The following is a 15,724-nucleotide window of genomic DNA, read 5'->3' as shown; positions in this document are numbered from 1 at the left end:
CGGTAGGCACGTGGTTAATCATGACTCCCATAATTATGTGCTGATGCGGCGTGAAATGCGTAGACTTTCCACATTCACTTGAATGAGTTGCGCTCTGTGGGTACTACGCCTGCCGAAAGCGACAGGTGATATAATTCCTGCTGTGGCCTCTGCAGCTAAAGAGGGAGCGGTTGGGGAAGGGGGGGTGTACAAATGCAGTTTTACCAACACCCCAACAATTCCTCCTTTAGCTGCAGCATAGCAGACAGAGATGTACACATTCTGCTTTGTGGCCACAGCAGGAAATATATCCTGCGTCACTTTCAGCAAGCAAAGCACCCAAGGAGAGCGACCCATTCAAGTGAATGTGGAAAGTCTATGAGTTTCTCACTACATCTGCACTTAATCATGGGAGTCATGATTAAGCACTGATGTAGCACGAAACGCGTAGATTTTTCTTATGCCCCACAGTTTCTTGCTGCGGTGTTATGTTGTATTTATGACTCAATAAAGATGGGGTTTTTCCGGAGTCTGACTAACTGAGCTGGCACCGGACCGCGCCGGCAGGCCAACCAGGGGCAGCATTGCAAGATTGGAATCCAGCGAAGGTGGCCACTCTACAAGGGTCCCCAACCATGTGCAACTCACAATGTTGCGGGGCTGGAGGGGTTAAAGCAGGTGGTGCGGAGACGTCATAACGGTGTATAGTCTCCCCACCGCCTGATTTAACCCTACGAACCCCACAACCATGTGTATTGTCTGATTTGACCCTGTAAATCCCATTTTATTTTATTTAAATTAACTGTTTGATCTTCTACATTTTAAAACTGATGTTCTAATAACAGTGTATATACTATTATTGTATTTTAAAAGTGCTTTGGGTTAGCTAAATAGAAGCCACCACAGTAGTCATCTACTTTCAGACACGCTGTCTTTCATTGACACCTTGGACAGAAGCTGTACAATGGAAGGAGGATGGCTGAGGAGGAGGAGTGTAATTTGCAACTTGAGCTACTGAGCTCCTCAAACATTCAAAAAATGTTTTATCAGGAGGTAAGGAGATTTTGGAAAACACATGAAAGGAGCCTCAAGCTTCACCTGCTAGCTGGATCTAAGAATACATAATATTCATATCCTACATGAATATTTATTTTAAAATTTATTAAAAAAAAAAGAATGTATAAAAAATAAGTATTAAATTAAATTAAATACAAAATGTTTAAAGTACTAAAAAGGTGGGTAACACTTTAACTCTTTCCATACACACATACACTGTATTGTCAAAAGTATTGGGACACCTGCCTTTACACGTGCATGAACTTTAAAGGCATCCCATTTTTCGTCCGTAGGGTTCAATGTTGAGTCGGTCCACCCTTTGCAGCTATAACAGCTTCAACTCCCCTGTCCACAAGGTTTAGGAGTGTGTCTATAGGAATGTCTGACCATTGATCCAGAAACGCATTTATGATGTGAGGCACTGATGTTGGGCGAGAAGGCCTGGCTCACAGTCTGAGCTTCAATGCATCCCGAAGGTGTTCTATCAGGCTGAGGTCAGGACTCTGTGCAGGCCAGTCTAGTTCCTTCACCCCAAACTCACTCATCCATGTCTTTATGGACCTTGCTTTGTGCACTGGTGCTCAGACATGTTGGAACAGGAAGGGGTCATCCCCAAACTGTTCTCGCAAAGTTGGGAGCATGAAATTGTCCAAAATGTCTTGGAATGCTGACGCCTTAAGAGTTCCCTTTACTGGAATTAAGGGGCCAAGCCCAACCCCTGAAAAACATCCCCCACACCATAATCCCCCCTCCACCAAATGATTTAGACCAGTGCACAAAGCAAGGGCCATAAAGACATGGATGAGCGAGTTTGGGGTGGCCACAGACTGGCCACTTGACTGGCCACAGAGTCCTGACCTCAACCCCATAGAACACCATTTGGATGAATTAGAGCGGAGACTGCGATACAGGCCTTCCCATCCAACATCAGTGCCTGACCTCACAAATGCGCTTCTGGAAGAATGGTCAAACATTCCCATAGACACACAGACAGCCTTCCCAGAAGAGTTTTATCACTTTTAATCCTATTACAAGGAATGTAAACATCCTTTGTAAAAGAACTAAGGATGACAGGTCCTCCTTATGGAGAGATCTGGGGTCAAAAAGACTCCAAATCTGTTCTTCTCCTTTAAAAGCAAATGATCGAAAATATATATATTTTTTGATCTTCCGCTTTAAAAAAAAAAATTCTGCCAGCCTGGGCCGGAAGTGACGTCATGACATTCCTCCGGTCCTCCAAGGCCAAAGAGTGTTTGCTCTTTGATTGCCTATGGATCGTTTCTGGGGCGAACCAGCGGAAACGGTAAGCCTAAGAAACACCGGGGGGGGGGGGGGGCGTTCAAGTGTCTTCAGGCCAGGCTCCTGATCACATGATTACTGTGACAGCCAATCAAAGTGATCACATGCTCGGGAAGCTCATGTAATAACGCTGCTGTTAAAATCTCTTAAAGGGCTAGCTCTTGCTGGTGGGAAGAGGGTTAGATGGCTACTTTTTTTCCAGCAGCACTGTGGTTCTGGGTTCAAGTTTCACCAGGTAGAATATCTGTTTGGAGATTGTATGCCTGTGTTGATCTGTATCTAGGAAATCTAGATTCCTCACAATATCAAAAACATACCAGTTCATTGGCTTCTGATCTAATTGGTTGTAGAGCTTGTGTATATGGCAGTTGGTTGTGGCAGAGATAGTAGAGTGTAAGCTCTTTTGCAGGCAGGCACTCTTCAGTGTCTCTGCAAACACATCATTTGTGGTTATGCTCAATTTACTTCTGGGTTCTTTGCTTAACCATGTACAAAAATTCCCTGCATGCCCAACAGCACACTCCTCAAAATGGTCACGTGCACTTTAGGGTAACAGGTCTAGCAGTTCACGGTTCTCCTCACCTCTTCTCGTTGCTCCAGGCTGATCCCTGGAGGATTGTCATCGTTCAAAGCCCGAGTAGGTCTGATGAAGGCCGGCGGGGTGAAACGTTTGGTTTTATCAAATTCGTCAGGTTCTACCCCTTTGCCGTCTCGCAGTCTCTCCCAGGCCACTCGGTTGATGGGGTTCTCCTGCCGAGGCTGGGACTGGCATGGGGATCCATTAATCGAGTCACTTTCATCCTTGTCCTCTTCCAGAACCTTGTCCAGAATGTCCCCTTTGCTTCCTTTCCTGATGCAGCCCTCAGACTTCCTCTTGCTGGGCGGCCGGTCCTTCAGCCCGTCCTTGAACGCAGACACGGCAATGCTGACCTTCTGCACCTGCTCCACCGTCTGCCTCTTGGACATCAACACACCCATCCTCCTGCAGGCCAGAGAAGGACATAAGCATAGTGAGTAGATAGGAACAGAGCAAAGATACCTTATCACCAACTTAAAAAAACAAAATGTGTTAAAAGCACAGGAGAAATAATCAAATATTTAAACAATGTTCTATTTGCTTACAATGTGTCTTTGAATATGCTAGAAAGTGTGACTACTCCAGGAAGAGTCAATTGCTTAGCACAACCCCCTCCCTCCTTGCATATCATAACCCTCCCCTCTTCTGGGAGTGTCTAATTACTGTCTGTGCAAGCACAGCTCCTTCACCCCTCCCCTCACCTCCTTACATAAGATTTTATGTGTTTGCAGAGTTGGAATAGTATAGAGCAGGGCTTTTTTTCAGTAGGAACATGGGGGAACGCAGTTCCAGCCCCTTCAGCACAGAATGTATGCAATGGCAAGGGGCACTAGGGTATGCTGGAGGGTCTATTGATGCTGGCTGCTGGGGGATTTGTGGTCGCTGGGGGGATCCATTGTTTTGGGGGGGGGGGTCTAGTGCTGCTGGGGAGGTTTATTATTGCTGGTTGATGATCTACTGTTGCTAGAGGGAGGGTGGGTCGATTGTTGCTGGGAGGGATCTACTGTTGAGGGAGGGTTCTATTGTTGCTGACTGCTGGGGCACCTATTGTTGCTAGTGGGGTCGATTTTTGCTGGGGAGGGGGTAGTTGTTTGTGGCAGGCTCTATTGTTGCTGGGGGGGTCTATTGTTGCTGGGTGGATCTTTTGTTGCTGGGGGGTCTATTGTTGATTCAGGGGTGTATTGTTGTTGGCTGCAGGGGACCTATTTTATTGCTTTTTTTGTTATCAGTGTCAAAATCCATACAAAGTACTTGGTTCTGTATTCCTTTAAAGGGGTGGTACTGGGAGGTGGGTAGGGGTTGAAACCAAGGGACGATGCTCGAAGGTGGGTAGGTGGGAGAGACAATGAGTGATTTGGATGGGGGGGGGGGGGGGGGGGTTCCTGCAACTATTCCCGAAAAAAAAAGCCCTGGTATAGAGTGTCATTTCAGTAAAAGCTCTGAGGCTGCTGACATCACATCCAAGGTGATGGAGCCCAACAGCAGTCTCAGGGATTTGGGATTGTCTTCAAAAGGGAGGTAAATAACATGCCTTAAATACACTATATTGCCAAAAGTATTGGGACGCCTGCCTTTACATGCACATGATCTTTAGTGGCATCCAGTGGCGGCTGGTGCTCAAAATTTTTGGGGGGGCGCAAACAAACTGAAAAAATTTTGAAATAAAAACATGACTTGCAGCCATTGTGCCATCAAACGCAGCCACTATGCCCATCAAACGCAGCCACTGTGCCATCAAACACAGCCACTGTGCCCATCAAACGTAGCCACTGTGCCATCAATTGCAGCCACTGTGCCATCAAACGCAGCTACTATGCCAAATGCTGCCACTGTGCCCATCAAACGCTGCCACTGTGCCATCAAATGCAGCCACTGTGCCATCAAACGCAGCTACTGTGCCAAATGCTGCCAGTGTGCCCATCAAATGCTGCCAGTGTGCCCATCATATGCTGCCAGTGTGCCCATCATATGCTGCTAGTGTGCCCAACTGTCCATCATATGCTGCCAGTGTGCCCATCAAATGCTGCCAGAGTGCCCAACTGTCCATCAAATGCTGCCAGTGTGCCCAACTGCCCATCATATGCTGCCAGTGTGCCCATCAAATGCTGCCAGTGTGCCCAACTGCCCATCATATGCTGGCAGTGTGTACATCAAACGCTGCCAGTGTGTCCATCAAATGCTGCCAGTATGCCCTTTAAATGCTGCCAGTGTGCCCCTGCTTGCTCGTCGTCTGCCCAGTACTTACCCTGTGTCTGTGGGGCAGCGGGTGACGGCGACAAGCAGGGTCATTCATGTGTCTTCTGCCTCCTGATAGATGTCCAATAGCGGCGCCTGTTGTTTCAGCCAATCAGGTGACAGGTAACAGAACTGAGCACCTAATTGGCAGAGAGGAGGTTCGGTGTTAGGAAATCGAATAGTCATTCGCTTTCCTAACACAGCTGATGGACTGCGAGCGCCAAGCATGGCGCTCACAGTTCACCTATTTTGCAGCCTTACTTACCAGCTCCGCTTGGGCCATGCGTTCCACAGAGCTTCTGACGTCACTTCCAGTTTCCCTTAGGCAGAGGGAAACTGGAAGTAACGTCTTAACTTGAAGAACAAAGCACCCGCATGTAGTGATACTATGGGCGGAAGTTGTTCGGCGCGATGGAATGTGCCACAAAGCAGGTAAAAATCTTGCAAATGAAGCGCCTCGTCTGCAATCTCATGATTGCATTGACGTGGCGCTTCCCATAGTGCACTGTGTCCGGCGCCCGACCACAGTGCACTTAAAAGACATTTTTTTCTATTTTTTTTAATGCTGGGGTGGGCGGCGCCCATGCGCCCCTATGGACGGGCCGCCACTGATGGCATCCCAGTCTCAGTCCGTAGGGTTCAATATTGATTTGGCCCACCCTTTGCAGCTATAACAGCATCAACTCTTCTGGGAAGAGTGTCCACAAGGTTTAGGAGTGTGTCTATGGGAATGTTTGACCAGTCAAGTTCCTCCACCCCAAACTCGCTCATCCATGTCTTTATGGACCTTGCTTTGTGCACTGGTGCGCAGTCATGTTAGAACGGGAAGGGTCCATTCCCAAACTGATCCCACAAAGTTGGGAGCATGAAATTGTCCAAAATGTTTTGGTATGCTGTTGCCTTAAGAGTTCCCTTCACTGGAACTAAGGGGCCAAGCCCAACCCCTGAAAAATATCCCCACACCATAATCCCCCCTCCACCAAATGATTTGGATCAGTGCACAAAGCAAGGTTCATAAAGACATGGATGAGCGAGTTTGGGGTGGAGGAACTTCACTGGCCTGCACAGAGTCCTTATTAGCAGGTTAATAAAATCTTGCGCTTGGAAGCTTGTTGTATGCAGAGGATAGCTTTACTTTTGAGAAATACAGTATATTACATGCCTTTTATCATAGAACAGGAAGAGAACAGGAATAAGTAGCATACAAGTACATATTTAGATGGACGGTACATCCTATTACTACTTTGTACCATAGAATACACACTAACATAATGCAGTGCCACCTGCTGGATAGAAAGGTATAATGCATACACTATATAGTTCACAGTACTTTACATTACATGTTGTTGTTCTTCCAACACCCCTTCTCAACAGCATGTGCTTTGTCAAATTAAATTCAGCTTCTTCTGGAAATAGCTATGACATTTCTTCAACAAAGGAATCGAGCTGAACGCAGAGAGCGGTGTCACCCTACAAGTGGGCCAATTTCCCCTTAACAAATCACCTGCTACACACGCCGGGTGCCAGGACGATAGGCACCTAATAATGTGAGTGGAACTTTTCACTATTGTTTTTAAGAAATAAAAAGTTTTAAAACGGTATTGCGCAATGAAGATCTCTTTCTGTCCTTTCCATCTGCATGAGACATTTTTCCCTACATGAAACGTCAGCCAATGGACTTCCACAAGGGTATCGCCACATGCTTGCAAGACCACACTAGAGATAGGTGGTCAACTCCTAGGGGTGAGTGCACATCCATGTGGAGCACCCAGTCTGAGCACATTTGAACACAGATGAAATATTGAGCATGAGCACTTTATATCACTATTAATTGGGACTGTTAAGATATAGGTGTGCACATTTCTTTGAACTAAGCGCAGTGGACTGTTTATATACTCGTCTTGTTGTGCTTTATGCCTTTGTACATCTTAAGAGCTTTGTCATCATGGTGCGTGTTTTCTTTCCTTCTGTCATAGTCGATAGTCGATTCATTTCCCTTTGACATATTTCAGTGTCAGCTCCTGCTTGGGTCTGGTTTCTAAAGCGTTAATAAGAGCAGTATATGTCTCTGAAAGGCTGCAGAGGAGCAGGGCAACAATATGGTTATCTCTGATGTCCTCTCCGATGGCACGTAGCTGCTCTATGATCTCTAGCATAGATTTCACATGGTTACACATATGCTGTCCTTCCTGTAGTCTTATCTTGTAAAGCTTTCTTAGTAAAAAACAGTTTGACTTGAACGCTCATGCAGCTTTTGTAATGAAGTCCACATACATTTGGCCATTTTCTCTGTTCATATGTGGATAAGCTGGTCATCTTCCACTAGTAAGCTTATAATTGCCTGTCTACCCTTCCTGTCCCAATCCTCCATCTCTCTGTCTGTGGATCTGTCTGTATTCAGCACTTGCCACAAGTCATCCTTGGTGAGAAACACTTCCAGTTTAATCTTCCACAGCTGGTAATTGGCATTGTTCAGCTTTGCAATTGCAAACTTCACATCTGAACCGCTTGCCGTCTTTCATCTGCTTGCATACAGTATTCACAGACTCACTGTACTCACTGTCTTGCAGAATTCTCTTTTTTATTTTTCAGTGCCTAGGGCGCTGATGGGTTTGCTGCTGGGACCTCAACCCGTTAGAACACCTTTGGCATTAATATATATATATATATATCTATATATATATATATATACATACTGTATGTGAATGCCTGATCCCTTTTTTACATTGTAACTATGGTTTTATTTTGTTTTATGCTCTGAATAAATATTATTTCACTGAGAGGCTTCCCCTTTCCTCTTTGATGTTTCCTTTATCAATACCTGGTGGTTCTTGGAAGACCTTGGAGACAAGTAGAGTTGGCAGCCAGCTACATTGGTGGCTACTTACCTGGTTATACATAGTTTCTGCATTACAGTGGCACTGTTACGATCCTTGGAGGCATATATTTTTGCAAACAAGGAGTCAATTAATTCTGGTGAGTAGAGATGGGCCGAACACCCCCCTCCCCGGTTCAGTTTGCGCCAGAACTCTCGAACATCACTAACATCCAGACCCAAACCGCAAACCCTATTAAAGTCTATGGGACCCGAAATTGAAAAATCAAAAGTCCCCGTTTTGAAGGCTTATATGCAAGTTATTGGCCATAAAAAGGGTATGAGGGCCCGGGTACTGCCCTGGGAGACATGTATCAATGCAAAACATTTTATTTAAAAAGATAATTTTTACAGGAGCAGTGATTTTAATAATGCTTGAAGAGGAACTGCGGTCTGCTCACATAATTTGTAATAAAAACATTTTTGCCATTTTGCAGCTTCCCTTCAACCACTTTGCATATTATTTTATATAGACTGTGATTCTGTACTTGCCAAATATGCTGCAGAAAACTCCCTCCACTGAGTCTGGCTGCAACCATTTTAACTGTGGGCAGCTGAAGCTGCTGCCTGCTCACTTCCTGGATTTACACAGACACACAAAGGGACACCTCTAGCACTGCAGCTCTGATTGGCCCTCTTCTGACTCATCCCTTCCTGGCAAACTCTCACAAGAGTGAGAGAGAGAGCTGTGTATGATGTCATAAGCCTGGGCTAATGACCAGACAAGAAACAGGAAGTGGGCTGTATAAGGTATTTACTGGCAGAAAGAAAAAGTTTTATTATCCAAAGTTAAAACAACAACAAGGGCAGAAGATTTAATAGTTAGAAAGATGAAAAAATTACTGAAGTTCCACTTTAAAGTGCAACAACAAAAAAAGAAAAAAAATAGTGCCTGGGGGTCCCCTTAGACTGCCTGTAAAGTGGTGCATCTTTACCATGTGTAGAACCTGCTGCATTTAAATTGCCAGTAATACAATATCATTGACGACAATAAAAAAAAATGGTAGAAAAAACAGAGTGGGGTCCCCCCCAATCCATACCAGGCCCTTCAGGTCTGGTATTGATTTTAAGGGGAACCCCATGCCAAAACTTAAAAAAAAAACAGCGTGGGGTCCTCGCCAAAATCCATGCCAGATCCTTATCCGAGCATGCAGCTCAGCAGGTCAGGAAAGGGGCTCACCCCCCACCTGAACCATAACAGGCCACATGCCCTCAGCATGAGGGGGTGCTTTGGGGAGGAATCTTTAAAAAGGGGGCCCCCAGATCCCGGCCCCCTCTCTATGTGAATGAGTATGGGGTACATTGCGTGTATCCCAAAAAGCACCCCCCCCAATGTTGAGGGCATGTAGCCTGTTATAGTTCATGAGGGAGGGTGCACTCGCTCGTCCTCCCCCTTTCCTGTTCTGCCAGACTGCATGCTCGGATAAGGGCCTTGGTTGGAATGGTGGGGGGACCCCACGTCGTTTTTTTTTAAATTTTGGTGACCCCACAAAGTTTTTTCAATTGTTTTCTATTGCCGGCAATGTTTTCAGCTGTCAGCGGGGAAGCCCATTGACAGTTAATGAATCATCTGTTGTTAAGGACACAGCGGCCGGCTTCCCAGCCCCGCTCCTGAACAACCAGCTATGCACTGTACAGCGTATACAGTGCATTGTGGGCCCCTCGGCGGATGAACATCCCGCCGATTGCCCCCGAAAAATTCGGGTGTTTGCTGAATGGGCGAACAGGCGATGTTTGGACCAAACTTTTGTTTGGCTCGAACTGTTCGCTCAACTCTACTGGTGAGCGTGGTATATGTCGGCACGTATGAAGGTGGAGCAAAACAGTGTTATAAGTCTGTCACGCATGTAGGAATATTTCGAGCTCTAATTACCGCTATTGGACTTTTAAGGACTTATTTGCTTAATCCACATTTTTTTTGGTATTTCAACTTTATATTTAGCTGTTTGCCGAGAGTTCAGCATTTTAGGCAGGACTGAGCCCATGGGTGGGGAAAGTACCATGGGCGCAACGCGTAAGTGACTAGAGAATTCCGCCAGGTCTACTCATGCTATTTTTAGCCCCAGAAAAAGCTTCTCTGTCGTCTGATGCTTGTTCCTCACCATGAGAGATGATAACAGAGAGAGACAGTTGAGAGGCCAGCCATTCACCGGGATAAGAGAAAGTGTATTTTTGGTGGAGCACCATTTTTTATCAATTTGTGCAGCGTGGGAGAAGAGAAGATGGATGCTGCTGATATACACCGCGACAGGACGCTTGAAGGAATTAATGGTTTTCCAGGCCGTTATACACTAACAGCCCATCAGCAGCCCCCGAGCAGCCACGCGGTGGGAATAGATCGGTGGCGGAGTCACTTCAGGCTTCGGTTTTACCATGTGGCGTAGCAGACGCTGTGTCAGCCTGGAATGGATTGCATTAGCAGACAGCCCGGAACAGGCTATTGAGTCAAGATGACAAGTGGGGAGCCTTGCAAGATCCTCTCGAGTGCTTTGACGTTAATGGAGGTGCGGCAACGGCAAAAGATGAAGGACGGGGATTAGGGCGAGAGGGGTCAATAACCAGCGATGGATACACAGCTCTCTCCGTTACAATGTATCGCTTTCAGGTTCTATAAAAATTTACTAGAATTTGGGGGTCTATTATTCACAGCAAAAATGCAAAAAGTTTTTTTTTTTTCTTGGTAAGCATTCTCGTTCTTTTTAAGCTGTCCTCCAGATATCACCCCGAAATTTAAAAAAAGACAAAAAAGCACAAGCAAAATTAATATATACTTGCTACAAAAAATAAAAATAAAAAAATCAGACTAAAATCTCCTTAGCCACAAAGATTAAAAGATTTGAAGTCATGGTCTCTTTTTTTTTTTTTTTTTAATACACCGTAGTTCAGTTTTTGGATTTGGCCTTCACAATTATGAAAGACTCTTCTTCATCAAGCTTTGTTATTTCTCCCAGTCTTCATAAACTTTTTAAACCTCTGTTTATTATATCATTCATTTTTTTTTAATCCAGCAAGCATGAAATACTGCATATTAATATTTAATGGTGAGCACTTGCATCTGGCAGCTGCTAACAGTCCAAGCATAAAATCAACATCGTTAATCCTGGTTTAACCAGCTATTTTTATTATAAAGACCTGCATGGCATGGAGATCAGGCTACGCAGACTGGTGAATGACTCAGAGGAGGGACTCACCCCTTCCACTATCTTATCAGACTGGTGAATGACTCAGGGGAGGAAAACATCCTTTCCAGGACTTTATCAGATTGGTGGATGACTCAGAGGAGGGACATACTCCTTCCACTATTTTATCAGATTGGTGAACGACTAAGAGGAGGAACATACCCCTTCCACTATTTTATCATATTGGTGAATGACTCAGAGGAGGGACATACCCCTTCCACTATTTTATCATATTGGTGAATGACTCAGAGGAGGAACATACCCCTTCCACTATTTTATCAGATTGGTGAACGACTCAGAGGAGGAACATACCCCTTCCACTATTTTATCAGATTGGTGAACGACTAAGAGGAGGAACATACCCTTTCCACTATTTTATCAGATTGGTGAATGACTCAGAGGAGGGACATACCCCTTCCACTATTTTATCAGATTGGTGAACGACTCAGAGGAGGAACATACCCCTTCCACTATTTTACCAGATTGGTGAACGACTAAGAGGAGGAACATACCCCTTCCACTATTTTATCAGATTGGTGAACGACTAAGAGGAGGAACATACCCCTTCCACTATTTTATCATATTGGTGAATGACTCAGAGGAGGAACATGCCCCTTCCATTATTTTATCAGATTGGTGAATGATTTAGAGGAGGAACATACCCCTTCCACTATTTTTTCAGATTGGTGAATGACTCAGAGGAGGAACATACCCCTTCCACTATTTTATCAGACTGGTGAATGGCTCAGAGGAGGAACATAACCCTTCCACTATTTTATCAGATGTGTGAATGACTCAGAGGAGGAACATACCCCATCCACTATTTTATCAGACTGGTAAATGGCTCAGGGTAGGAAAACATCCTTTCCGGTACTTTATCAGATTGGTGAATGACTCAGAGGAGGAACATACCCCTTCAACTATTTTATCAGATTGGTGAACGACTCAGAGGAGGAACATACCCCTTCCACTATTTTATCAGATTGGTGAATGACTCAGAGGAGGAACATACCCCTTCCACTATTTTATCAGACTGGTGAATGACTCAGAGGAAGAACATACCACTTCCACTATTTTATCAGATTGGTGAATGACTCAGAGGAGGAACATGCCCTTCCACTATTTTATCAGATTGGTGAATGACTCAGAGGAGGAACATACCCCTTCCACTATTTTATCAGACCGGTGAATGACTCAGAGGAAGAACATGCCCCTTCCACTATTTTATCAGATTGGTGAATGACTCAGAGGAGGAACATACCCCTCCCACTATTTTATCATATTGGTGAATGACTCAGAGGAGGAACATACCCCTCCCACTATTTTATCAGACTGGTGAATGACTCAGAGGAGGAACATACCCCTCCCACTATTTTATCAGACTGGTGAATGACTCAGAGGAGGAACATACCCCTTCCACTATTTTATCAGACCGGTGAATGACTCAGAGGAGTAACATACCCCTTCCACTATTTTATCAGACTTGTGAATGACTCAGAGGAGGAACATACCCCTTCCACTATTTTATCAGATTAGTGAATGACTCAGAGGAGGAACATACCCCTCCCACTATTTTATCAGACTGGTGAATGACTCAGAGGAAGAACATACAGTACCCCTTCCACTATTTTATTAGATTGGTGAATGACTCAAAGGAGGAACATACCCCTTCCACAATTTTATCAGACCGGTGAATGACTCAGAGGAGGGACACCCCCCTCTATCTGTCTTAGTACAGTGATACCTCAGTTTGCAAGTAACGCAGTACACGTGCGTTTCGCAAGACAAGCTATATTTTTAAAAAAATCCTGTCCTGATTTGCGAGTGCCATATCTCAAGACGAGCAGCACTCAAGCTGCTGGTGTATGTATTACCATATGTTGCCAGAGGTCTGGGGGCGCTGGAGAATTCGGAGATGCTCGGAGACGCTCAGAGACACTCCCAGCTGGGTGGGGCGGTGTAACGTGTGTTGGAGCACCCAAAAGTGTCAACAGTTCCCAAATGTCTCCGAGCGTCACCAGCGCCCCCCCCCCCCCCCCCCGCACCTCTGGCCACATACAGCACTGCATACACCAGCAGTGGTTGTGGAACGAATCATCTGAGTTTCCATTATTTCTTATGGGGAAACTCGTTTTGATATACGAGTGCTTTGGAATACAAGCATGCTTCTGGAACGAATTGTGCTGGTAATTCAAGGTATTACTGCAGACTAGTGAATGACTTAGAGGAGGGACACACCACTTTCACTGTCGTATCAGACTGGTGAATGACTCAGAGGAGGAGCATAGTGCTTTAAATATATTGCCAGACTGGTGAATGACTTAGAGGAGCATAGTCCTTTGACTATCTTGTTAGACTGGTGAATAACTCAGAGGAGGGGCATCATCCCTCCACTATCTTGTGAAATGAATTAATGATTCAGAGGAGGGACACACCTCTTTCCACTATCTTACCAGATTGGCAAGTTATTTAAAGGAAGTACATGCTCCTTCCACTATCCTATCAGACTGGTCAATGACTCAGAGGAGGTACATTCCCTTGCCACTATGTTATAAGACTGGCAAATATGTCAGAGGAGGTACACACATCTTTTACTATCTTAGACTGGTAAATGGCTCAGAGGAGGGACACAACCCTTCCACTATCTTATCAGACTGGGGAATAACTCATGAGAGGGACATACCCCTTCCACTATCTTATCAGACTGGGGAATAACTCATGAGAGGGACATACTCATTCCACTATCTTATCATATTGGTGAATGACTCGGAGGAGGGACGCACCCCTTCCACTATCCTATCAGCCTGGTAAAAGTTCAGTGGAAGGATATACCCCTTCATCTATCTTATCAGACTGGTTAATGACTCAGAGGAGGGACACACCACCTCAATCTGCTGTAGCAGACTGTTGAAGGACTTGGAGAAGAGATACACCCCTCCCTCTCTCTGACAAAAATGTTAAATGATGCAGAGGAGGGACACACTGCCTCTCTCTCAGTACTAGTGAAAGACCCAATGGAGGGACACAACCCTTTGCTGTCTCTTCGTTTCCTCTCTTCCTGGCCAGACTTTAACTTATACTGTATATTACCATTTCTAGTGCTGTAGCATGCCTGTACATACTCCCGGTATTAACATTTCGGCATTCTCTGCATGCTAAACTGAGTTGGCAACACAGAATGGACACAACTGAACTTTTTGCATGACCTTATATATTTTTAATCCAGTACTTTTAAAAGTGATGTGGGCACAGTCGACTTTACAGTTAAAAATATTGCTATATCTTGCTAGGTCTGCCCATTAGTTCACAACTTGAAACGCTAGCCATAGCAAAAACCATTGCAAGCTTTCAAAGCTTTCTGAGGCTACTTCTTCTTCTTCTTCTTAATCTGGCAGAAGAAGGAACCTTATGAGCTTTGAAAGATTGCAACAATTTTCACTATAGCTAGCTTTTAAAGTTATTATTTTTGTCACTTTGATCTAAAAAAGAAAAGTACTGTATTTTCTGCTGGATATAGGATCCCAATGTGGTTTGAAAATGTATCTCCATTATATTTAATTTCAATATTATATATTTATGATAAAATATATTTCATTTCTTCAGCTCACTCTGTGCTCCACACACCATCAGAACACCAAAGCCAATTGCACCTAATTCCCCTGAATCCTAATCCCCTAGCATTTCCATGGCAACTTATAAAAGATAAAGTGTGGCTTACACAAGGCCAAGTAGGGTTCAAATGGATAAATTCACCCCCCCCCCAAAAAAAACAGGTTCTTATGAAATTATAATATTGATAATATTTGCTTTGCCTGTCCTTTTATTCACTATTTTATTCCAACAATAAATTACAGTCACGTTCAAGAGGAACTCTGCTAAGCAATATTTCCATCCTCACTGGCCATAAAATGCCAGCACAACATGGAAAAATATCATTCACTTTCTCCAAACAGAGATATGTTTATGTCTCTAATGGTGGCTATAAATGGCCCACCTCATCACTATCATCAATCCAATACCCAAACCGCCAATCCAATACTTCCATACGTTCCCTGGGAGGCAAGAAATTTACATAGGGGGTGCATGTATGACGCTTCAGTTTGGATGAGGAAACAAAGGCAGCAACTCAAATGTGAGATACACACAAATTAGACAGAAAAAATTAGAGGAGAGCTGCGCCCATAACATTAGGTAAATGAGTGATGAGAATAGTCCATAAATTCAATACTTGAATAGCACCACAGTGACTCCACAAATTATTAAAGAGTGCCCGACCACCGTAAAAAAATGCCTGCTTACCAGATAGTAAGCAGAAGAAAGCAATTGGCTGTAACCCACCCACGGCCTTTCACTTGCAAAGGATGGCTGCTGGACACTCACAGGAAATCAACCTGGTATTGGACCTGATAATGACAACCCCCTAAGTGTCTCCCTGGATCGTGGCCGTACCTGAGATGCACTTCGGGTAGGCTCAGGAAAGAGAGAGACTGACCATAGCGTGATACAATATAACCATTTATTAAG

The 15,724-nt window shown here is 44.6% G+C and overlaps 1 protein-coding gene across 2 annotated transcripts in view; it reads right to left on the bottom strand.

The window, feature by feature from the left end:
- The window catches only part of PHF24 (PHD finger protein 24), a 280,864-nt gene that overhangs the window by 107,058 nt on the left and 158,082 nt on the right, over nt 1-15,724 (bottom strand). For both annotated transcript variants that reach the window (XR_012240591.1, XM_073611431.1), the window contains exon 2: nt 2,917-3,316. Coding sequence is in view for 1 of the 2 variants with exons in the window: in XM_073611431.1 (XP_073467532.1) it covers nt 2,917-3,312 (396 nt within the window). In the remaining variant the exon portion in view is untranslated. The remainder of the gene's footprint in view (nt 1-2,916; nt 3,317-15,724) is intronic.

The sequence above is a fragment of the Aquarana catesbeiana genome, linkage group LG01 (assembly GCF_042186555.1).
Source record: "Aquarana catesbeiana isolate 2022-GZ linkage group LG01, ASM4218655v1, whole genome shotgun sequence".
NCBI lineage: Eukaryota > Metazoa > Chordata > Amphibia > Anura > Ranidae > Aquarana > Aquarana catesbeiana.
Note: the sequence above shows the minus strand (reverse complement) of the source record. Positions and strands in the feature narration are given on the sequence as shown.